The sequence below is a fragment of the Chlamydotis macqueenii genome, chromosome 16 (assembly GCF_036417535.1).
Source record: "Chlamydotis macqueenii isolate bChlMac1 chromosome 16, bChlMac1.mat, whole genome shotgun sequence".
In the NCBI taxonomy this organism is placed as follows: Eukaryota; Metazoa; Chordata; class Aves; order Otidiformes; family Otididae; genus Chlamydotis; species Chlamydotis macqueenii.
Window position 1 is genome coordinate 12,711,966 of NC_141571.1, and position 24,686 is coordinate 12,736,651.

Here is a 24,686-nt window from a genome sequence, read left to right on the forward strand (position 1 = left end):
TTTTCAGAAAAATGTCTAGTGTGAAGTGTTAAAGATCCTATAAAAATAAGACGACTGGTGTATAAATAAAGCCCAGGTTAAATCGTAAATAATTTTGATACTTGGGGAATAAAAGCCTTATTACCTCTCCTCCGATTGCAGGCACTTTTTATTCCGAGTGCAAGAATAATGTATGTTAGTGCTGAATCTAGAGCATTTCGTTTTGTGGGTTGCGCCCTATAAAATTAATAATCTCCAGCAAACGTACCCGAAGACGCACCCTTATTTATATGCAGGGAATGGTGGCTTATTTACCCAAACATTAGTGATCCAAAATGTTCAGCTAAGCAGGAACACAAAATATGATATTATATTATGTAAATGGGTTTGTGATACGCTCTGCTGGATAATAACTTCCAGATGTCTCCGTAGCCAGCGGCTGACGGATATCGGAGGCAGGTTGGCTGGGAGGGGAGACGTGCCAGCTGGCGAGGCTGCCTACTGCTAAGTGTAGCGGAAGGTGGAAGCTGGTGTTTCTTCACACTCACTGGTTTTGTTTGTGGACTAGTCAAAGGTCAGTGGCTCGCAGCCTTTTTTTTTCACGAGCAGAAATGGGGCTTGGGGGCTGTAGCTGTCCCACCTGTCCTGTTCTTTCAGTTAATTATTTTTGGACCTCCTTTGTGAGTAGGGGTTGAGTTTAGCCCGGTTCTCTCAACAAGTGGAAGACTGATAAGCCACGGGCTAACGGAGGCAGGAGCTCATAGACAGCCGCTAGCTAGACAGCTATTCTGTCTTGGCTTTTATTGCCAGAGCTAAATGCAGGCCAGGAATTTCCCTGAGCTCTCAGCGCCATGGCGTAAATGGAGTTGGAGCACCATGCAGCCTCACCAGTTTGGAATAAGGTTTCCAAAATCTGGTTTTAGAGTCTTAGTTTAACTACATGTCCTCTTCTAAATGCAAGTTGTGTTCACCATCATTAAATGCAATGCTAGACTGAAAAGGGATTGGAAATTACTCCTGTAAGATGCCATTGAAGTCGCTGACATGGACATGCCTTCTGTGGAGCAACCTTTGAGATGAAAGATCTTTGCACAGTCCTTACAGTTGAGACTGCACCTCCTTCAACCTCACATTGCTTTCTGAGAGCTTGATTTGTCATCTCCATGAAAGGTTTCTGGTTGACTTCAGTGTGTTTTTTATTTACTTTAATTAGCCCCCAAAAAATCCTGAAAGAGTGGCAAGGGGAATCTACCAGAACAGGTAGATTCTGCTGCACTCTACTGCAGTTAATGCTCAGCTCATCAGTGTGACTTCTTGATCATACTCAGAGAGGACGGTCCCCGAGAGACTCTTCCCCTGTCCTACAACTGCTCACAGTGAAAACTGTGGTTGCACTTTTCAGAGAATAAGCATTCAATTAGCAGAAGACGCAATGGCTGCATTACAGTTTGCCCCCGTTGGTGGTGTGCATACGTATGTTATGGGCCACAAGCCCCTGGGAAGAGACACTGGACAACTCAAAGCGTTGATCCAGGTTTGCAGAATGTAGGCTTTAAATAATACAGCTAGCACGGCATGCTCTACATCACTTCATTAGCAAGCTCTAAAAAATTCTGCCCTCATATGAATGCTAAGGCATTAGATCGTACTGAATCCAAATTCATAAGAAATCTACATCCCAGCGTGGTCTTTTCTGCTGCTTTTTTTCTTCGTCCTATAGTTTGCAATCAGTTTTCTCCCCAGCTGTATTCCTCTAGCTTGTCAGTGTCCTAAAGTACGAGACAGGTTAATTACTAAATTATCTGACTATTTTATATCCTCGTTTAATTGTCAGTCTATTGCCAAAGACGATGCTCACATGTCTCGTGCTTGGCGTTTGATCCTGTTGTAACCAATTACAAATGTCACCATGTAGTTTTCAGAACAGAGAGTGGATTTTATTTTCCACTGGGCACGTGTTTCACAGACTGTCTTCTCTGTTTTGCTCCAAACGCCTGTTGTCCTTTTGCCGTATGTAAGAGGGTGATGGCACCTCACGAAAGCAACGGGAGGGAAGGGACCATAAAGCAGGAGCAGTGGAGGTGCTCGATTTGATTGTGAGGAGGACTATGGACAGATTGTGCTCTGATGATGCTACGAGAGGTAGAGGAATATTTTGTCTTTTGAACATCTCTGCCTAAGATTCTGGAAAGCATATGGCCAGTAAGGCCATGAGAGAAGAAGCAGTTGTTATCTCAGTAAAAACTGTTATTCAGCAAAAACAGAATTGGAAGCTGTATTTTATAATTAATTTAACTGGGTGTCACATTCTCCTTTGGAATTGAACTTCAAATCTTTGCAAACTCAAAAGTACAGGAGAGTTTTCTGGGGCTCGCGGTTAGTCGTTGCTGTTATTCCAGGAATGCTCTTGGATGTTTCAGTAAGAGATCTGAATAGTTCTGGCATTTGTACTCTCCAGACTTTGTTACTGCATTTGTCTCACAGCTTTTAAACAGCAGAAAACATGTACAACGTATTTAAACAACACCAGAGAAATTAAGGTCATGAGAATGCATTGTCAACAAATGAAGATAAAAAAGAGCTGTTGTTTTTAAAAAAAAAAAAAAGTCGTTGCAAGACGCTTTTGAAATTTTACATACCAAATTCAGAGTCATGTTGATGATTTATTCTAATGTAGGAAAACATCATCAAGAGTGACAAGCAAGCTAGTCACTGTCTAGTCACCTGCCAGCAAATATTTCATAAAGACTAAAAAGGCTGGTGCTGCCTTGCTGAGCTGACACTAATTATGTCAGTATACATGGAGCTTTGGGATTCACGTTAATTCTCAAGTCTGTCTTTAGTTCAGACTTATTCCACTGTGTAAACTCAGCAGAGCACAAATTATTTGACCATCCTTTCATAATCTGTCCCCACGCTCACTTGCCAATTATATAAACTGATCCAAATACCTGCTCTCAAAGGGTCCCCATTTGGGAATCACGAGCCAATTAAAAAAATAAAAAAGGAGATATCCGCTTTTCTGTGGCTTGTGTCTAGTCATCCTGTTTCGTGGTGACATTCATTTCTGGGTATTATCTTCTTTAGATAACATTGTCTTCATCAGTGTTCGGAAAAGGTACCTTTCTGGTGATAAAACGCTTTTTAGATGATATAATTTTGAATGTAGTATATTACATCCCATAGGAAGGATGAGCTCAACTGTACCTACCAACATGCTGAATATCCCAAGAAAGTCTCGCACTGCCACATCATGATGCTGTTTCTTTGTTCATTGCATACTCACTTGAGTATTTTTAGAACAACATCTAAATATTGAACAGCGGTGTAGTGATCTTGCGGCAGCTTAGTGCCGATGCTTGTTGAAGGTGTATAAAACAGCACTGAGGTGAACACAAAACAGCAGTCACCTTGGTGGCATGAGTTAGCATGAGAGAGGATTTGAGAAATGTGCCTATGAGTGTGACTGAAAAAGGCCACATTTGTCTGTTCTGCAAAAAAAATCAGCTCTGGAACTGGCTCATTTAAAAATAGCTGCATTTTTTGCACGAGTGCTTCTGACAGTTGCAGTCAGTGGATGTCTGCCCTCCATGGGTAGCACAGATCAGAGCCACGATCAAGCTGTGAGAGCGGCCTCCTTGCTGTTGTGTCCAACTCTAGACATCCAGAAGGTCCACACAGCAATGGAGCCACCACTCAGTTCTATTATTCTGTTTAAATTTCATATACTGTATAATTTTGAGGTGGCTGCCTGTTTCGTTGCACTACCAAATCAAGAATTGAAATGTGCTAATAGGTGGATTTACATCGAATGATAAACCCCGAAGTGATGGTCCCCACTGAGAACAGTGCCTGCAGATAAACACTTGGAAACCTTTGTAAGATGTTTGAGTTTGTACATTTGAAGTAGGACTAAAATGAATGTGGCTTAAAATTGCAGGAACCTCAAAAAATGCTTTGCTGGGATTTCCTACAGTGTTCTTGGGTTTTGGGGCGTGGGTTTTTAGGTGGGTTTTTTTTGAGAAAAATAGCTGAGAATTGTAAAATTCAGGGAACGGTGTTCCCACTGGTTCTTAACTCAATTTAAAAGAATGTGGCTTACCATCTTTCTAATTTATGGAAGTTTAAACATTTTCTGTCGGAAATGCAGGTCACCATATGGTAAAAAAAGCTTGTCTTTGTTAATTATCTTTTCTAGACTGGATAACCTCTGAAGAGCCTCTCCAAATCTACATTCCATTGATTCATCATTCTGTAAGGAGAAATTTTCTAATGATGAACAAGACTCTTTAAGTCCAAAACATGGTTTCACTGTTTCCATTTTCAAGCCACAGCGTTGTTAATGTGACCAAAACCAAAGTTTCCCCTGGGCAGAATCTGTAGTTTAAAAAAAAAAATAAATCACAAAGAAGGATTCAAAAGCACCCCAAATAATTAAAATTGTTTACTGACTGAGATGTGCTATGCTTCCCAGGCTGTCTGGGGAGATGTGTATTTGGGATTTGTGTTCAAAACCAGCTTTTATAAAAAGGTCATTCCTCATGAAGCACTAAGGAGTTGAATTAATTCACCTTTGCAGCCATGGAGCCGGCTCTCCCTCTGGCTGTGGTTTGTTGGGTTTGGCAGGACGCATCTGCAGATCCACAGGCTGCAGGTCACCGTAGCACCGTTAATGCCAAGGAGCAGGGTAACTTCATGCTCTAACACCAGGCCCATGACATAGGCTGCCAAGGAATTTTCTCCTTTTTTGTGTGTGTTCTGGTAGGTTGCATTTAATAGAAATTTGCAGAAACTTCTCTACCACAATGTGCTGCTGAAGCTCCCTGCAGCTGGTGTAATGAAGACGATATATTCTGGGAGGCATCTTGATTTGAGAGTGACAGCTCCATATATTTGTGAAAAATGAAGTGGCAGTGGAGTAAAGCATATTGTGTTGCTGTGATGCAGAAATATATCATGTTAATAACAATAATTTTCGCAGTTATGTGTGACCGTTTGCACGCAGGGAAGAGCTGCTGCTAGGAGAAGTCCTAAAAAGCGAGGAGGAAACTAACTGGTTTTGCTTTCTTGTTTCCAAAACAGCCAAAAGGAAGGAAGAGTGTGCCCGGAGAGCTGGCACAGCAGCAAAGCGACACTCTGCTCCCGTGGCGCCAGCATCAGAGTGCTAACGGGCTGCGGCGGCAAAAGCGAGACTGGGTCATCCCGCCCATCAACGTGCCGGAAAACTCCAGAGGACCCTTTCCGCAGCAGCTGGTTCGGGTAAGTGAAAAAAAGAAACAGAAATAATAATAATAATGATGGTGATCTCACAGTTGGGCTAGTGGTGTGGTCCAAGCTCATGGCATGGGAAGTCTGGCTTGAAGCGCCGGCTCTCTGCTCTCCCTACTTGGTGTAAGAAAAGTTGCCTTTTATATGCTGCCGAAACGTTTCTTTTCCAGAGCGACTTGCCCCAGTTTTCCCTCCCCCAGCTGAACGGGAGCCTAATCGCCTCCTTCCAGCCAGTCCCTCCAGAGACGCCGGCGTTGCTGCCAAGGTGGCACTCTGCCCATGCTCTCATCCAGAAAACGGCTGCAGGTGTAAAGCCAGGCTTGGTGACACCCAGCGACGAGGGGGTGCTGCATCCTTCCCTTCCTTCGCAGAGGCGGAGGACAGATGCGTGGCGGGGCTCGAGGAGGTTGGCTGCCTGCCGCTGCTGCAGATGGATCCCTCAGCCTCTGCATGTTCCTACTTTCTTTCTTTACAAGGATGATCTCTGAGATGAAGTTTACCCACGTGCTTTTCTGTGATGATTGTTGGATGACAGGAAAAGAGAAAGAAGGGAAAAGGGGCCTTTGACAGACACATTTGGTTGATACATTATTGCTGTTGATAAGTGTTAGCAAAATATAAATACATGTTGCTATTCCTCTTGCGGGTGCTGGTTTCATTTTTTGGCAAGGCAGAAAGATTAGCTGTAAAAAAAAAGAATTCCCTGGCAGACTTTTACAACTCTTCCTTTGGAAGAAAATGGTGACAACTATAAAATTTCAGGATTTATTTTGAGCAACAGTGGTATGTCATTGGCATCCCTTCTCAGGAAGTTCACCTGGTTGCCTGAAACAGTGCCTGGATTTAAATGAGCTGTCATCGTTACCTGTGTGACAGTGATTATCTGATACTCTTCTGCATGACTCTTGTCTGGGAGGAAGAGAGGAGCTTGCCAAGTCCTTTAGAAGTTCGGGTGAACCTTGCAATGACTCATGCAATGACTGACTTGACCAAGTATTGGGTGCACTTGAATTGCTGGTGTAATTTCTGTGTCCATTTAGGGACAGGAAGGAATTTAAAAAGTACCAGGTGGAAATGTTTTTATATCTATCCTGCAAAAATGGGGAGGGAATCCAAGGAGTCTTCATGTGGTCAGTGGTGTTGGGTATGGTGTGACCCATTAACGTGTTGTGCTACTAAGTAGAAGAAATGTCTGAAGAGGAGAATAACCTGATGTGTCAGACATATCTTCCTAAATCAGATAAATAATTTAGATTAATTCCTGGATTCCTGTGAAAAATAAGTGGAGTACTTGCAAAATGAACTTATGCCCTGTCCCACTGCCTGCTGATTTCTTTTGAGCTCTGACTAGACAGCGAGAGGACAACTTGGCACCACCTTACCACAGCAAGCTTGTTGATTTATAAGGACGGAAATCTCTGTGGCACTTTTTCCCCCTATAGTCTGGAGATGAAAAAGAAAGACTCAGGAATGCAAAACTACAGTATTCATGAAAGTGACAAATAATAAATTTTGTATAGTTACAGAAGAATTTATATTCATCACTTAAACTACCAGTAACCTTGGAAAGATAACCCAGCTGATGGAAAGGCAGAGCTCCCAGATTGTCAGCAATATGTTCCATTGCAGTTTTGAAATACAGATGCTAGAGGAAACACTGAGAACGAAGTAAAAAATGGGATGGAAAAGAAAAAAACCAGCTTGCAAAGGGCTCCTTTCCCTTTCACCTGATATACAGAAAGTATCGTAGTGACAGGGAATATCATACAAAGAGCCAACTTGATTAAGTGTGAGGCCCCTGATGTTTCAGGCTTGGGTTGAGTTTCTGCTCATCTGCAGCATCTGCTCTGTTTGCTGGCACGAGAAGCTTGGGTGATTCCTAGCAGGAGTTACAGCTTCCTCTGTTAGACTTTGTTCTTTAATTATCCAGAATAGGACAAATCAACATCTTCAAAGACCAGCGCTATCCGATTATTTCCATCCACATAATCTTCAGATTGCCCTGGAGCATTCTGCTGTCTCCTAGATCTAGGTAACAATTTTGATCTGATTTCCCATGCTTTGGCTCACTGGGTGCTGAATATTTTTGTGTCCATCTGCTCACAAACTGGAGCTAGAAGTGCACATGTGAAGTTGCAGCTCAGATCCCATTTGTACAGAACGAAGTCTGTCACAGTTTTCTTTGCTCCTTTATATAAAGCGTTCAAACCTAATGCAAGTTCCTGGACACTGAACTTGTTTTGGTCTGGAGAGCCCTGCTCGAGCTTACATGTCATAGGTATAACTAATGGAAACCAGTCCCTCCGTTATGGTATCTTTGATGCTGGTTTTCTCCAAGGAGAGGAAGGGACGGCATGAAAAATCTGAACGTTAAAAAAACCAGAAAGCCCTACCAGAAGTACATTTTCATAGTACCACTTGCTGTTTGCGTTTTTATAGGTCAGACTAATTTGAAATGCATAGGCAAATCTTTTGGGTTCCCTCCTACTCCTGCTTCCTATTGTGAAGGGAAAAATTCCATTTTATGGAAGTTGATTAGTTACTTGTCAGTATTTTTAGCAAGGCTGTGCCTGAATGAAGTTTAAATCATGGCAAAGGTGAATGCAGCTTGATGGGAGCCACATACCTCGAAATGCAGCCCTATCTGGTTCAGCTGGGATCAACTATAATTCTCTGCTCATTAAACCATTTCATTCTGATAAAATACATTAAATGAAAAAGTTTTAAGAAAAAAGGAAGACGTTTTACAACATTATTGCTGCCAAAAAACCCCTCTGTTAATTACAGGGCTTTTTCTTTCAAAGGAACATCCGTGTCTGTTCATGTGCATCAGCCACACTAACTAGAAATGCATTTCAGAAAAATAATATGTAAAAAATAATAATAGGGATTTCTGATTAGTTTTGGCTGCAGAAAAAAAATTTACTTATTCTTCAAAGAGTTCAAATAAACATCTGACAGGTATAAGCTAAAAATAGGGGGTTTTAGTATAAAAATGTTTTGGAAATTTTGGTTTTGTCTTTGAGCTGAGCAAACAGTTATCAAATTTTATTGATGTATACTTATTTATTTTGCAAACACTTATTAAAATCTTGGGTTTAATTTCCTTATGCTTCACTTCCACCTCTGTATTAGGAATATTTTACATGATGTGAAATATTTTACTGTAGTAGGGATAATTTCATTACTAATTGTCAGATACTGTGATTATTATAACTATGAGGTCCATAAAAATGCCTATTAAAAATACAGAAACAATATGAAATCCCCCTCCTTCCCCAAGCAAATGACTCATGCAGGCACACTGATCAACTAAGATCCTGTATTAAATGGTTGCATCCCTGATGAGTACCATCTATTTTCTTACTGACTCATCCTTTTTAGCTACATGTGTAGCTAATTCTTAATTATCTATTATCTGATTATCTATTAGCTAATCTTGTATTTCATCCTCTTTTGAACTTCAAAAAGTATCTCAGTTTTGGATCCACATGCAAGTCTCTAACCTTCTTACGGGAATATTGAGTCAGTTTTCAAGGCTGACGTCTTGGCCCATCTCGCTGGGACTGCATGAAGAGCATTCCTTTGAAAGACCAACAGTCCTGTGCAGAAATGGCCTTTGGTGATGGCACACTTAGGTACCAGGCTCCTCTGTCAGGGACTGCAACCCTTACCAACACTCCAAACTTCCAACTTTGTCTACAGGACCTTTCTAGAGCTCTCCTGAGCCCCCTGTCTCTGACTTGATCTGCACAGACCCCAGTTTTTCCAGTTTGCCTTTATTAATCTTGGAACTGAAAAATGCGGTGTTTGCCTGTAAGATCTCTTACAGTAAATAATTTGTTCATTCTCATTACACTGGCATCAAAATCCACAGAGGATGACCGAGACAGGATCTCAGTGCTCTTATAAACTGCCTTGATTGCATGCTACAGACACAGCATGTTCTCTCATATCCGAGCACTGGTAATGTCAGATACAAGAATACTAGAAATAATCTAATGTGTATAACAGGGAATAAGAAGGAAGGATGCATTTTATGTAAATTTAATCAGAAAGTCCTGAAGTGGTTTGGAAAGTTGACGGAATATAATATACCTGAAGACTCTTTCGTTGCTTCTTAGCAGAGGTGTTGTTGATCGGTTGGGTTTCGTGTGGCACAGTGCATGTTAATGGAGCGAGAGCTCCTTCTAGCACACCAGAAATCCCTGTGGTGGACTCACGGGTGGGTTTAGCATATGTTAAGCTATATGGTGAAACTGGATACTTGATATGAAAAAAGTTGGTAGCTCACTCAAGAGCTCCACAGCCTGTTTGTGTGCTGTAGCCCATCCTGGAGCAGGAATTAGGTGTAGCGAGACAGTTCTCCCTAAGTCTAAAATCCCGTTGTTGGAGATACACAAGATACACTGAGCTGCAAAATCCATGCCGACTTCGACCGTCAGCCCTCAATATTGCCATTTCCTTTGCTTATCATGGCTATTTCAGCACGCACCTTTGCACTGTTTTAAATAGTTTTATTGTAGGAAATCTCTCATGACTCCTCTATCAACCACGTTGCTTACTGCTGTGAAATTGGCAGTTCAGAATCCATTAGTTCCCAGCTGCAAGGCAGATGGCATCTGTCTGTGGTGAGAGGAGGTTTGTTGAGAAAAAGCCTTGCAAATGCTTCCCAAAGGACATCAGACCTTACTTTTCCTGAGAGAGATGCAGACAGCCTTGATTACAAATAGGCCTAGATCTTCCTTGTTCTTCACCAGAGCAGGTGTTTCTTTTGCCTCAACAACCACAAAAAAAAAAAGAAAGAAAAATTTGCTGGTTCTTGCTGTCAGTACATCTCATCTTTGGTACCCTGTGAGCATGGCCAGCTGAAATTCAGAAATTAGGCGATTTGGTCTTTATTGTGATGGTCAGATGGAGATGAGAAAGAGCAGGCCCAGAGAGTGGAGGGGAGATCGGACATTGTCCGTGTTTGGTTGCTCTGTAGAGGCACGGCTTTCCTTTGGAAGCTGGTTAAAGGATGGTAGATTGCAGCAGCTCTTGGCTCTCAACTGTGATTTCACGCCACAAACCAACCTGACGCTGGAGAGAGAAAGATTGGCAGGAAAATCGTTCATTAAGCATCTGTGTTGCCATGGTCTTGGCTCTGGTATTGATCTCTCCTCTGTGTGTGTGTTACCAACCGGGACTCAGCACCCTTGGAATGAGTGGAGAAAGGGAAACACAGCACGTTGCTACTTTCTTGACGTGTCCATTTGAAATTTCTGGCAAACATGCAGTTTAAAGCAGGTTCCTAAACATACGCCATGCTACAAGTAATCCTCAGTCTATGCTCCTTTGTTTGCCTTCTTCTGGGCATGTGAAGGTGTCGGTCTCCATCTCCAGCATTTCACAGAAATAGAAAGCCAGATCCTGATGCAAATTCACGCGTCTCTGCCAAAGCTGGTGGGGCTACGCCAGCGTGTACCAGTTGGGAATCTGGGTCAAGGAAAGCAGATGCCCAGTGCTTTGTGGGCTTTACATGCAGGCGTGCACACAGTGCTATGGATTGAAAATGCAGCTACAGCATAAATGCTCCATTTGAAATTCTCTTACAACAGCATTCAAGACTATACTGTAATTATACATATTGTATTTCCTTGTATTCAGACCCGTGGGGAATTCATATTGTCCTTGCTAAAGCCAGAGGGACTGAAGGAAAGCAGTCATTTAATGATTCAGCTGTCTTGGGCTCTATGATTTAATCAATCATATGAAAGAAATTTTTAGATTCTTTGTGTTTAGAGTTCTCTTGTCTGAGCAGAAAATGTTCCCTTTTTGAATTGCTTTAATAGCTGTATTTATGCAGCTGAAAGTTCCTTAAGAAATGAAAGTAAAATCAAATTGCTGAGAATGCCTAGATAATTTATCGGAGAATATTCAATTAGAATATATTAATATTTTAGATTTCCATCATTAATTTAATATTCAGAGATTTAATTTAGTCGTTGAATTGCTGTAGTGCTGTGCGTGGGTGGATTGTTAGGCTGAGTGCTTAAAACACCTGCCACAAATGGGTGAATCTCACTTTGATTCCCAAGAGCACAAATGCCTCTGTACTGACATAAGTCTTGCAGCAAAAACCCAGACACTAAATCCTGCCTGTGCTCTGCGTTCTTCCATAATTGCAGAATGGAATAATACAATCTTCTAGCAGAAATAAATGCAAGTCTTATTTATTTATGCATTCCAATCCAGACTGAGGGGGAATTTGGTGCCTTGTGGTTCTGAGTTTGTCGGTGTATTACTGAAGGATTTCATTTTGCCAGCCCAGCGTTGCTACTTACTCAAGGAGAACCGTGGTAAGCGAGGTTGGGATTTTCAGGTGATTGACACTTTGCAGACAAATATCAAGGACTCCCATTGCCCACTTCAGCTAAAAATACTGCCCTTGTGATTTTGCCATTTTCCAGGATGCTTTGGGAACAGAAACGTAAGTGGGAAAAAAAAATCCATTAAATCAGAAAAAAAAAACACTAAATCATAAAACGCCATGTGATTTGAAGTGATAAATTTCCATCAAATATAGTACCAGTTGCATGGAAGAAATTGAAACAGTTTCCTACACAAGATAAAAACTGAGATTCTCAGAAGCCCTTCATAGCAATGAGACTCTGTTCCTGCTCTGATCAGGAAGAATCAGCATGAAATTTCAGAAGTCTCAAAATTCATTGAGAATATTTCTGATTTTCTTCAGGTTTAAGCAGAATCTCGGGATGTTACTTTTTTGGTTGGTTGTTTATAATATGGATTAAAGTCAGGTCGAGATCCAAGTGCCATCATTACAGGATCAGTGTTTGTGCTTGGCGTTTGGTGTCTTAAAACTTGCATCCACGCGGTACCAATCCTGGTCAGAATTGTGCTAACGCATTCCTAGGAAGAAAAGGCATCATGTAGCTATCAGTTTTGCAAGCATGAAAAATGGAAAAGTTCTGAAGAACGAAGGTCAGTGAAAATCTGAAGGATAGCAAGAATCTGGGATGCAGTGAGTCAAACCAAGAGGGTACTGGGGTAACAGACCTTGGTCTGACCTCGTGTGCAGCGTTTTAAACTGTTCTGCGGTCACTCAGCATCCCCATGAGGCAGTGAGGTTGGATATACCAAGTATTTGTGATCCTACCACCAACGGCTACTTGTTAAAAATAACTACCTAACAATTGTCAGTTAGATCTGTACAGTCCTTGCTTGGGTATTTTTCTGTACAGGATCTGATCTTTTCAGCCTCTTTGTGTAAGTGAGGGTTGTCTTTCTTCACAAGTAAGAAACTGAGGCAGAGATGAGCGGCTTTGTTCAAGACCACAGCGCTGTTGCCATGGCCATGAGCAGCACTCTCCGGTTATTGGCATCTGGGGCTGTCCTTTGGGTGATTTGAAGAATCTCATAATGGACTCAGATTTTATCGAGTATTCAGAAAGCTTGTGTTGATGGTTATATTCAGTCGCTGCATTTCATGTCTGAGTTCAGCACATCTGTGCGTCAGGTCTGCTAACGTACAGGCTTGTTTTTACAGCGGCTCAAAGGTGCTTGTCCACTGTGATCCAGGGACTACGCGGCAGCTCCCTTTCTCTGCCGGGGTCTCAGTCGACTCCTCCACCACCACTCCCATCCAGCCCTCACCTTTCAGCTCCCGCTCCGCGTTCACCTCGGGAGCAGGAGATGTAGGAAGCACAGAAGGATAAGTACCCCTCGCCTTGAACTGTCGTACCAGGCATACGGCAAAATAGTTCATCAATCACTCCAAAGAGTATTTAGCTGTAATACCCCATTGCACATATTGCAACATATCATTACGTCCCCATCCTCTCCAGCGAGTGAGATAACTGTAATAGCCGCGCAGTATGGCTGTCATTATGTGTGGAGGCAAAGACAGGAAGGCATAGTCACAGCTAATGTACACGGCTCATGAAAGCTATTGAAAATCTGTGAAAACGGAGTGTACACAAAAACAGTGGGTTAATTTGCTAAGGGAAAAAAAATAAAGCTTTGGTTTTGCTCATGCTTTTTCCAAAGAAAAACAGTAATAATGAAAAAAGCTGAGACATGAACAGAGACAAAGAACTTGCAATCCGCCTCTTTGCTGCGGTAGTTCATTATTTAACACTCGTCACCCGCATTAGTAATAGGTTACTGTGGGACTTGGCTTCCTTGACAAGTTGAAATGGAGTCCTGGAGACATAGTGGTGTTGTGTGGGTGCGAGTTTGGATGTGCAGAGCGATGGTGCAGATATAACCTTGACAGGGAGGCTGTTGCTGAAATTCACTGTATCAGACTGGAATGAGATCGGAAGCAAAAAACCCATCCACGCTTTTTCTTTCCTTACTATCGCATGTGTTCTTGCTAGTCTGCGCTGCTGGAGAATTAAATTCAGCACCCTGGAACTTTAGATGTCAGCTTTTAAGATTCTAGAGAATTTACTCTTGGGCTAATTTTAAGCTTTCACTGCTGCAGCTAATTGTTTATTTATGACAGCTGAGGTTGTCAGTGAGAAAGGTGTCACCATCTGAATCCTGTCTCAGTTGTCTCTAATGCAGACTGATGGGAGGTGCACGCCGTGGTTAGAGTACGGGGCAGCAAAGAGTGGATGTGCAGCAGTTTGTCACAGTTCCCATTTCTTTGCAGTTTGTTCTTTCTCGTAGCTCTTACCATATTTTTAATAATTACCCTATTTCTAATAACATTTGTATTTGTTGCTAATTTCCTTAAATTAAAGGACGTTTTCCTCCAATCCCAACAGTTAGACAACTTAGAAGCAAACAAACAAAACCTTGGATTATATTAAGGAAAACATTTTGCCCAAGGCAGTTTGGGTATCTGCAGATGGTACTGAACGTTTTGGCCCCTGTTCAGCAGAGATTTTAAGTACGTGCCGAAATTTGAGCCTGTAGCTCAAAGTAGCTCCGGTGGCTGTTCTGAGTCTCTTCAGTGTCTGCACACCAAGGACACGAGCAGTGCCTTGCTGGATTAAGACCAAGCATTCAGTGTTACGCAATGGCCACGCTCTTTGGCCACGCTCATGGTTTTTCTTGCATTTCTGATGTTATTTACATTTCTCTGCGTGCACTGCGAGCATACAGAGGCCGCACTTCCAGCTGTGCACAAGTTTTCACATATGCCATGCGAACATGTTTCTTTTTTTCTAACAGACACCAGGCCAGAAACTAGCCAGTAGACCTTGGGTTTGTATTTTGGGTACTAGGTAAGGAGAAATGAATTTCTTTTCCATCTATGAGCCAACAGGAACTCATGCATCCCCTACACGCCCCTGCAGCAGGGTGAGCTCACCCTTTAAGAGGGACTGGGTTTGGCCACAGCTGTGGGAGGTTTTGTCTTCTCCTCCGTGGCAAAATGAGGTGTGTTAGCCTGCAGCTGACCCTGCCCAGGCGTGCTCTGTGGAAAAAGCCTCTGGGAAGAGCAGGGGTTGTTTGTGCTTCATTAAGGATGAGGGAGACGTGCTGGCGAAGGACTTCAAGATGAGTGACTTTCTGGAGCGTGGTGGAGGGCTCAGCCAGCAACAGCTGGAGGGGAAGGTAAGGGAAGTTGTTCTGACCAACGCTCAAGTGTCCTGTGGAAAAGAGAGCGAGCTAGCAAAAGAGTGAAAATGAGGGTGTGATGTGGCTTGTGGTGTGGTTTCATAGTGATGGAGAGGTGCTGAGTGTGCGCGCAGCCTTGCACAGCCCTGGTGAGGCCCTGCGCGCCGTGGGGCTGTGCTTTTGTCGCTCATTTGTTCTGGAGGTCAACAGGCAAGCGGGGGGATAGTGGATGGGGGCTGAGGAGTCAACGTGGCCCAGTGTCCCAGTGAGACGGTGTTTTAGAAAACTTTACGTAGTGTGTATAAAGAGTCTCTTCCCTGCCTTAGGTCTGTACATGGTTTCTGAGATGCGTGTGTGTGTATATATATATGTAAATATAAGAGAGAAAGCTGGAAAAAAAGTCCTGCAGAGTATACAGCCCTGTCATAACGACCCACCCCGGGCATGCCCTCCCCTTGCAAAGCTTCACCTGAGTAATTCTGCTTTGGGGATCAAGTTTTGGAGACCAGGACTAAGCCTCTATGACTCAAGTTGTAAACCCCTAAAACCAAAGCGTTCTAGTGGAAGTATTAACAGGCCCTTAAATGCCGTAGTGCTGGTAGGTGTCACTGGGACAGTTCCCCTTCCTCACACTTTTTTTCACTCATGGTTCCACTTGTTTTAATCAAAATGTTACATGACCTGGGGAGGTATTTGCATCTGTGTGTGGCTTTACAGTCCTTTCAGGTTGTTTTGCAGTTGACTTGATGGATTTGTGCTTCATAGTTTTGTAAGATGTAATATTTATTTAAGTAAATAAGCTAATTTTATTGATGTAAAAAGTGGGGTAGTTTAAGGAAGGAGAAAGGCCATGTGAGCTGCTTGTTTCTGTCTAAAACATGAAGGGCATACGTTGTGTTTGCCCCTTTAGAGGAACTGGTTCCATGGTCCTCCAGCAGCCCCTCTGCTAAAACTCCTGTCGGGACAGAAGTCGAGCTGCAGTGCTCGTGTTACTACCGGACTAGGAAAAAGTCTGTGGAGGTGGCCAGTTTGCTCTACTTCTGCATCGCTGTGGGAAGTGTGGCAGCTAAAAGGCAGTGTTTCCGACAGTGCTGTAGGGTATTCAGAGTTATTTCTAAAGTAGCATCACTGGAAGGGGACGTGTGAGTAGAGAGAGGGCAAAAAATTAAGATTAAGGATCTGCACTAAAAAACTATTGCTAGTTAATCCACAGTCCTCTGAAGGATTTCTCTGAGTTGAAAAACAAAAATAAATGTTTGGTCAGCTTACATTTTCAATGGTGTGGTTTGCAGTGGAGTGATGACACAGTTTACTTACCAGTAAATGGCATTCAACTGCATCTAACAAAAAGAAATTAGAGTAGAAAAACCAGACATCATCAAAGCATAAATCTTTTATGGAAGATTATAACAGTTATTTATTATTTGAAAGTAAAGAATGGAGAAGCAAGGTGGCAGTTTTCTTTCAGTGGTGGGAAATGCACCCTCTAATGTCTCCGTGGAAAAAAGAAAATGCTGCACCAAAGCATTCACATTCAGCTTGATGGCAAAAACACTATTCGCTAGCATCTGTTTTTGCAGGGAAACTCCTGTTAAGAGAGGAATTTAGATATCGGAGGAAGCATTTCCAACAACTGTCTGGGTTTACCGAATATTTTTCAGACAGTGTTATGTTTATGGCGCATATTTTTGTATGCTAAAGGAAAAGGCAATTCAAAATTTATGAAACAGCTGCTGTGTCTTTTAAGCACCTAAGGGACAGAATGACACAACATATATGTATTTCTGAAGTCATTAAAAGAAAAAAAAACTTTCTCTTATTCCTTTTGAACCATAACCCATGGTATCTGCAAGTATTAAAACATTTTCTTATAATTTTTTGATTAGACATGAGTACAAAATTTAACATCCAGGTATAACATGCTATTAGGAAATCAACTCTCTTTATTCTCTTTTTGTGTCTATCCAGTTGTAAAATGTCCCACTCCTTTTTTTTTTTTTTTTAACCTCTTGTTCTTAATGAGACTTCCTCCTTCTCCCCATGACTCTTTGTGTAAGCAACCTTAGCTCTTGATTAATCATTAATTAGAGAAGGAGTCATACTGATTTCAAGTCTCTAGTATCATACTCTCCAGCTGAAACTCAGAACTGAAATCTAAAGGAAAGCCGTGATGTCAATATTAGGCTATATCGAACTGTATGATGACAAAATCACATCGGAGTCAAGACCAGGCAATATCTGTTTATATAGGCACAGGTCTATCCCGCTTGATAGCGGCTGTAAGGAAATCATAATTCTCTCCCACAGCTGCTTTCCACACGCATTCCCCCGTTATTGCCTGCCTTTGTCATGATCAGCGTTCAATATTTCGCCTTAAACTTTACTACGCCCTCTGTCATCTTATCTGACACTGTTTCACTTCGCTTGGTGTTTGCCGAGCAGTTAGAGCCTAATTCAAAGTTTAATGAGCCCTCATTATCCTCCCTGAGCTTTGGATCAATCCCTTGTCGTCTAATATGGTAATAATGCCGGGGTATGATGGAGTTAAAAGGTACCGTAGAGTGGTCTGAGGATAAAGTCACTGCAGGTGTGCGGCTTAATGGGGTGTTAATTGGATAGATGTTGTTGGTAAGTACTGAGCACTGAGTGTGTATATTGTTGAAAGAAGAGAAGAAATACTGAATGGTGTGATCTTAAAGTAAGGAAAACTTGAGTTTCCCATTGCATCAGTCTTTACGGTGTGCATCAGGCATTTGAGGAGTTAATGCAGACTGGGGAGAGTTTTCTGGCCCAGGTTAATGGGTGCTGTCACTCACAATTCATCTTCCTTCTTGCAATCCTGTTCTGAAGTTCTGCCCATGTTGGCTCCATCAAAACCATTCCACAAGCAGCAAAGTATTTGCAAAAAGGTGGTAGCATTGGAAAGGATTCATCAAAGGGAGCTGCTAATTACACACAACAGCTTTTTCATTTCCTTTTTTCTTCTCTGGGATGAGGTACTTTCAACATAGCATGTAAAATAACCCAAAATGTTGTGTTGTTGGAGCTCTTGCTGCCAGTAAGCCTGCTGTAAGCGAGCCGTCGAGGCTGGCTCCCTGTTTCTGTGGACTGCTTGTAATACTCCTTGAGGCTGTGCTGATAGCAGACCTGCACCAAGGCATGTCGGAGCAGCCCACGGTAAATATTGTGTTCTGCTGTCTCCTTTTTACCCTGTCCAGATTGTAAAAGTTTTTGGAGATGCTGTATTTATTAAGAGCCACAATGGGAGCTGCTGGGGCCAGGGACAGAGGAAGGCTGGACCCCTTCTCCTATAGTTCACTGGCTTTCCCCCTCCATCGCCCCTCTGAAATACCGAGCCTGGCCTGCCTGCCTTCAGTCACAGCCGACTGCATTGCCCAAAGGTGGGGTGAGAGGCCTGCGTGCCTTGGGGGGATTTGTGAGGGCAAACACGTTTCTGCGTTTCTTTGTGTCGGAGCAGCGCCATGATGGACGCTGTCTCTCTACCTCGGGCAGTGTGCAGGGGAGGATCAGGCATGGCGAAGAATTAATCCTTGTTGTTTTAGATTCCCACATGGGCCGACCAGAGTTAGATACCTGGGTGCCTTAGCAAATCCTGCCTTGTGCCCACGTGCCTTTAAAGCGTGGATCTTTGTAGCTTAGGGCCATTTTCCGTTTATTCTCTGCTGTGTCAGGAGATAGGCCCTTAGGATAAAGAAAAACAGAGTAGGAATGGCCCTCCTTGACTTTTTTTGCTGTTTCAGATCTTTAAAGGTCGAAGCCCTTGAGAGAAAGGGCGTAGCAGTGTGGGAACATCGGCAGGGCAGAAGTGAACCTTGGACTTGGGGCTGCGGAGCCATTTCAGTGCCCTCCCAGTTCCTCCCAGTAACGCAGAGTAAGGGAAACCACTAGACACAGACTTCGGTAGTAACGAGGTGTGTGGACAAGGATAATGCCCTCCAGTCCTCCAGCCTGCTTGGGACCGATCGAGAGAACAGAATCTCTCAGCAAAGCTGCTGGAAGTGGCCAAACACGCACACGGGCGTGTGGAGAGCAGTGGTGCAAGGGGGTGAGTGCTGTCAGTGCTCTCCCATCTTCTCACCGGTCTGACTTCAAAAGATTTTGCAATTTTGCCCTGGCTTTCGTAGCTCCATGGCGGGGGCACCAGGCTGCTGCCACCCCTTTTTAGCTCTTACCGCATGTGCAACCATGGAAGGTTTTGATATTTTCACGTCATCTTTTCATCAGGAGTGAGGACTGATTCCTTTCACTTATTTATCCTAGATATTCTCTGTGCTTCTTGCCTTTTCCAAAGAGCTGCTTCTTTCCTTCTGTGAAGCCACAGATGTAACGAGTCCTGTCTTCCCCCATGCAGCCAAGTGCTTTTCCCTTTGGGTTGGTGACAAGTCACTTTTTCTCCATATAGCTAGGAAAAAAAGAACAATCACATATATAACCATTATAGAAATGTTTTTCTGGAAGCTCCCAATACAGCTAGCTCCAGAAGACGTCCCAGTTCGATTTTATTTTTAAGCAAAAGACTGTGTAGCGGTTGTCTCTGCACTGCCTGTGCCAGCCTACGCTTCTCAGCCCCAGTTCTTGCCTGTCCTAATCACATACGTGGACCAGGCTTGAACATATATGCTAAGAAGGACTGGGAAATTCTGCTTGATTTGGTGCTGTCCGTTTCAATTGGTTAAGCAGCTGCCCAAATAAGCCTTCCCTTTGAGGAGTTCTGTAATGCCCTTCTCTCCCCTCCAGAGCAATCTGTAGCCTACATACCCGCCTGCCTCATGTCTTGGCATTCCTCGTGCTCTCCTTAAACTTGTCTCCTGTCCCTCCGTTTTGCAGTCTTACCTACTTCTGCCTTCGCATTTTAACTTTTGCCATTGTGCGTTCCCAGGAGAATCTCCCCGCGTGCTTTCTCCATCTCTGATGGTACCTGTGGTACCCACGCTGCTGCTCAGCCGTTTGAAATCAGGAGTTGGCCACAGTCCCTGAAAACAGAGGTTGGCTGAAGTCTTGGCTGTCTCTAGTTCTTCCACTTTCAGTCTCTCATTCTATGTCACTCCAAGCTTTTCTTCTCAGACATGCGAGTAAGAAATGTTAAAAAAATGAAAATGTAAAAAAAAAAGTAGACTTGCAGTGACTCCAGAAATTGAGAATGTAAATACAGAGTAATCTGTGGTGAAACCTTGAGAATTCCCACCGTTGTCTCTCCTTGGGCTTACGTACCGATTAAATGACACCGCACCAGTTTTCTTGAAAGGCTTCTGTGTTTTCTTAGGGAACAGCGTGGGCAGAAGTGTGGACATTTCACAGCTGAGGGTATTGCTTCAAGGGTTTAATCAAAGTGTGGGAGACTTCATTAATCTTTTTCATTCAATCTTTCTGGTTGAGCTTTTTTTATTTATAATTATATATCTATCTGATTGAGAAAGATGTTTATCCATTCAATTTGATGATGAATGATCAAGAAGAAAGTATGGACAGGATGCTTTTAGAGCCTTTCAGCCCCGTAGTTGTAGCCACTTATACTGATAGCTCACGCTGGAAAATGGAATGTGAATCAGAGAAAACGTGGGAAATAATAGGAGGAAAATGCCGAATCAATTTCTGATGAGTTATATTAAACCCAAAGATCTTCCACTTCATAGAGAAATCATTTAAGTTTCATGCAGCTTTTGAGATTATGACAAGCTGAACAACTTGTTCTGGCTTGGTGCTCAAGCGCCATATGGTACTACTTCAGCAATTTGATGTGATATTATGAATAAGAGTGCATGAGTAGTGAAATGTTTGGGGTTTTTGTATCATATTGGCCTTCTGCAGTAGACATTAAAAATGAATTCCATTTAGAGTAAGGGAAGGAGAATAAAAACCCCAGACCTGCAGGTTTCAATAGCATAATTGCAGCAAGCAAATGGAAAATGAATTTGTGGTGGTTAGGAAACCAGTTGCTGACAGAATCCCTTGGACGGGGTGGGGACAGCGCATATTCTGCAGACCCTGCTGTCTTTGTAGGTGTTCTCTGATACAACGCTAATGTTATCTTTGAGGAAAAATCTTTATATAATGGTTTCTATGTTCAGGCCTAGTGGTGTGCAAATAATAATAATTGTTATGCATGTGGAAATTAACTCTTTGTATGTGGACAAAATAAAATTTTAGGATAAGCATGTAATCTCAGACAATATATTAAAATAAGAACAAAATCTCAATGTACTTGTCTTAAGAAGGACCTTCTCTATTCCTTATATTACTTTTCTACTAATGATAGAAGTTCCTTCCTTACATTGCGTTGCTAAAAGCATTTCATGGGTAGCAGAATATGACTGACGAATTTTGGAGGATGAAGTAACGTGAAGATGGGAAGTCTGGTACAATTCACAGGTCGTTCTCTCTCTTGGTTTGTTAATAGTCAGTGTATAGTGAATTCTGGAGATACAGCAAAGCCCACTTTTAAATATAGGTATGAACGAGCATGGATTTGAAGCAGTCATTTGTGTAAATCATATATTTGGAGACAGCCATGGTGAGTGAGGAGACTGTGTTGGCACGTGGCTGTGTGGGACCATCCTAAGCTGTAACTGTCAGTCCTGGTGAGCCCAGAGGGGATGGGGACTGGTCCACCAGTCCAGATCCTCAGGAGGAATCTCTGGGATGCGGAGGAGTGACACATGGGCTGTCTGAGGATCCATGACTTCGTTCTTTTTCCTGTAGCTAAAAGGTTTTGACCCGCTGAGGGAGATCGAAGCTGAGGCTTTGACCTGGCAGCTTAGAGGATATCAGTATTGGGTAATTTTGTCTTCTGTCTGTTTTCAAATGTACTTTAAAGTGAACCAAAAAATTATTTCCCAGCCTGTCATAAATGCAGGAGTTGGCTGCCCTTAACCCGTGCAAGAGAAACCTCCAGAGTACTAACACCCTTGCAGACGCCTGGAAATAATTCTTCTTTACATGTTTTAGTTTCCTCAGCATGCAGTTAGTGAATAATAAACGCTCTTTTCTTTTGGGGGGAGGAGGGCAAGGAAGGAATTTAAAAGGAATAGGGACACCAGAGACCAAATTTTGCAATTTTTGCGTGCAAACTCTTGTGAAAATTCGTGTGTGAGCTTTGCACAAAGGCTGCAAGATGAGTAGGGAAGCACAGCCAGTGAACATGCAAATGACCAGTTGGATTGATGCAGAGCAGATCACTTCAGCGTTTGTGATGCTGGAATAACTGGTTGTACAGAATGCATGCCTTGAAAATTTGGCCCTATTTCTTAGTCTGAATTAGAGCTGTATTAGAGTTTTAGGGAGCAAATGCTGCTTTGAACACAAACTGTTCATATGGAAAAAAGTCTGATTTTTTTTTTTTTTCCCCAAATAATTTTCAAAAAGTAACTTCAGAATTTGTCAGGTCTGGATGTTTCTCTGAATTTGTTTTTCAAATGGCTTTTAGTCTGGAGTAGAGCTTTAGTTTGTGTGGTATATAGTGCCTCCATGCCATGGAGCTGACTGGTTTCCACTAGCTGTTTTGCATTGGTTTTGTACTCATAAGGAGATTTCTTTCTTCTTGTTCTTAATATATTCCCAGTTGGAATTTACTTTCTGAAAAAATTCTGCATTGCTGCAGTGGTTTATTTTTTTTTTCTTTTTTTTTTTAGCAGTTGTATCCTTTTATGCATCGTTCTCACACAGTGTGAATGTTTTAACCTTTTCTTAATTATTAGCATTTTCATTCCCGCTGTTCATTAATCTACACTGGGCAAGGACCATGGTGTGTCACCCAGGGCTGCTGCTGCGGCAGCTGCTCAGCTCTTGCTCTGTGGAAGCCCCTGCCTACAGAAATTTTCATGGAGCATCTACCGTTTCCCTTTTGAAGTCTGAACTTAAAACTGATTTATTTATTTTGTAATGGGTAGGTTGGCTTGCCGTCCTGGTGAGTTATCTCCTTTTGTTAAGCTCTTTGAAGCGCTGGGTATGCTGAAATGTTGTATAAATCCAAGTTGCTGTTACCGCTTCTGAGTAGTAAACGGTGCATAGCATATTCATAATACAAGTACACAAAACCAATTGCAGCTGAATTATGGCTGACACCAGGCAAAATCTGAAATGGGGAACGGATAGGTATTAAGCAGTAAATTCCCCAGCAAGGCTGAAGTCCAGCCTCCCTTCCAGTGGCTCCGGTTTTCTCGCTTGCAGATGGAATTGTGGCTGGATCCATAGCTTTAGCTGCCTGGCTTCTGCTCTTGGATGTTTGGTAGTACGTGGTCTCAGACTTCAGCTCACAACTGAATCGTGGGCACAATTGCTTTTGGTGCTGAGAGAGGCAAAATGACTTGGCAGAAGTCAGAGAGGAAATCCAGGGCATATTTGAGAACAGAACAGTCTCCCAATCCCCCCGTGTAATCTCCCAACTTTACCTCTTTTGCATTTGCTCTGGAGTTGTTAAGGTGTTGCTGGTGGTAACTTGAAAGCAGAGCTGACAGATATTTCTATGAAATTTAGTTTTAAAAATAAAATGCAGCCAAACTGAAACTTATTTTGAGTGTTCACGTTCCATACTATCAGCAGCATTGTACTTCTCGTAACAAAGGCCCTAGTGTTCAAAATCTTGACTGTATTTTGGCTGAAAATCACTAGGATTCTAATTTTTATATACGTTTTGGTTTTTGTTAATTTTCTGCAGATAAAGAAAAAGCCTGCTTTCTGAGTAGCTTTTATTTGGAATACAGTTGGATTGTACTCCTGAAATATTAATTGTTAATTCTCGCGTTCGTTCAACCTCAGGTTTCCAAACTACAGGTACTGAAGCTATAGCCACTTTCCTTTTGGTGAGAGAGTACTTGCTATTTTTAAAGTCTTTACTGGGCAAACTGCTGGTTTTGGTGATGATAGAGCTTTAATTGCACTTCTGAAATCCTCATCATATGTGAAATAGTACTGCTAAACTAAACAGGAGTATCATCGCACAAAAACGAGGCAACCTGGAGTATGAATAAGAGGCAGTTATTTTTCCTTATTCCAACCAGCATGGTATCAGGTTTTATACTTAGCTTTTCAACACTTTATCGCTTCTGTAGAAGCATGTATTCCCTACCACCATCCAAAGATTTCCATACAGTCTCCTAACTTTGTCCCGCTCCCTCCTGCACGGAAACAGTGAAAACTCCGCTTGAATCCAAACAGCCTTTACTTTCCTAAAGATTTATCTGCAGCCAAGCCGTATTTGAACAGCTTGCTGCGTTCACGGCTTCGCTGTGTTTTGAACATGTTGCCGTGTTTGGGTGGCAGGAGGTTAGGAGAAGATGGCACCGCTCGGATCCGTGCCGTCTTCGGAGAGGTGCTGTTTGACCCTTAGCTCCTTGTTTTCGTGCCTGATGTGGAGTGCCGTTATACATATGTAATGATATCAGCTGTGTGCTAGTAAAGCAAAATTACTTTCAAGATTCTTAGTAACTGTGAAACGGGAAGGAAAAATGTGAATATTGCAGAAAATCCACTTTCTTCGGCGGGCGCCTGGCAGCAAGTACTAACAGGGCTTGGTTCACTCGACTGAACATTACTCAGGGGAGACTTTGGGCCAAGTTTCCAGTCTTGCCAACAGTTTCCTTCTCCACTTTAATTCATTAATTAGCAGCTCTACCTGTTTACATAATCAAGTGTGGGAGAGCTTTTATCAGTGTGTTGCCATATGAAATGTCACAGTGTTCTCTTGATCAGATGAGGAATGTCTGACCAGAAAGTCTCCAGCTTTTCAGGGCATTGCGCGTGACTCATGAGAGCGAGCGGTTAACGATGGTGCTATTGAAAAAATCAGTCCAGGCACGTTTTCTACGGTGTAATTTCCCAATGCTCAAGTATTTGATAGTCAAAAAATTTCA

At 42.5% G+C, this 24,686-nt stretch overlaps 1 protein-coding gene across 1 annotated transcript in view; it reads left to right on the top strand.

The window, feature by feature from the left end:
- CDH4 (cadherin 4) overlaps positions 1-24,686 on the top strand; it is a 445,447-nt gene that overhangs the window by 280,518 nt on the left and 140,243 nt on the right. Inside the window, exon 4 of the mRNA XM_086760833.1 lies at positions 5,062-5,238. Coding sequence (XP_086616959.1) covers positions 5,062-5,238 — 177 coding nt within the window. The remainder of the gene's footprint in view (positions 1-5,061; positions 5,239-24,686) is intronic.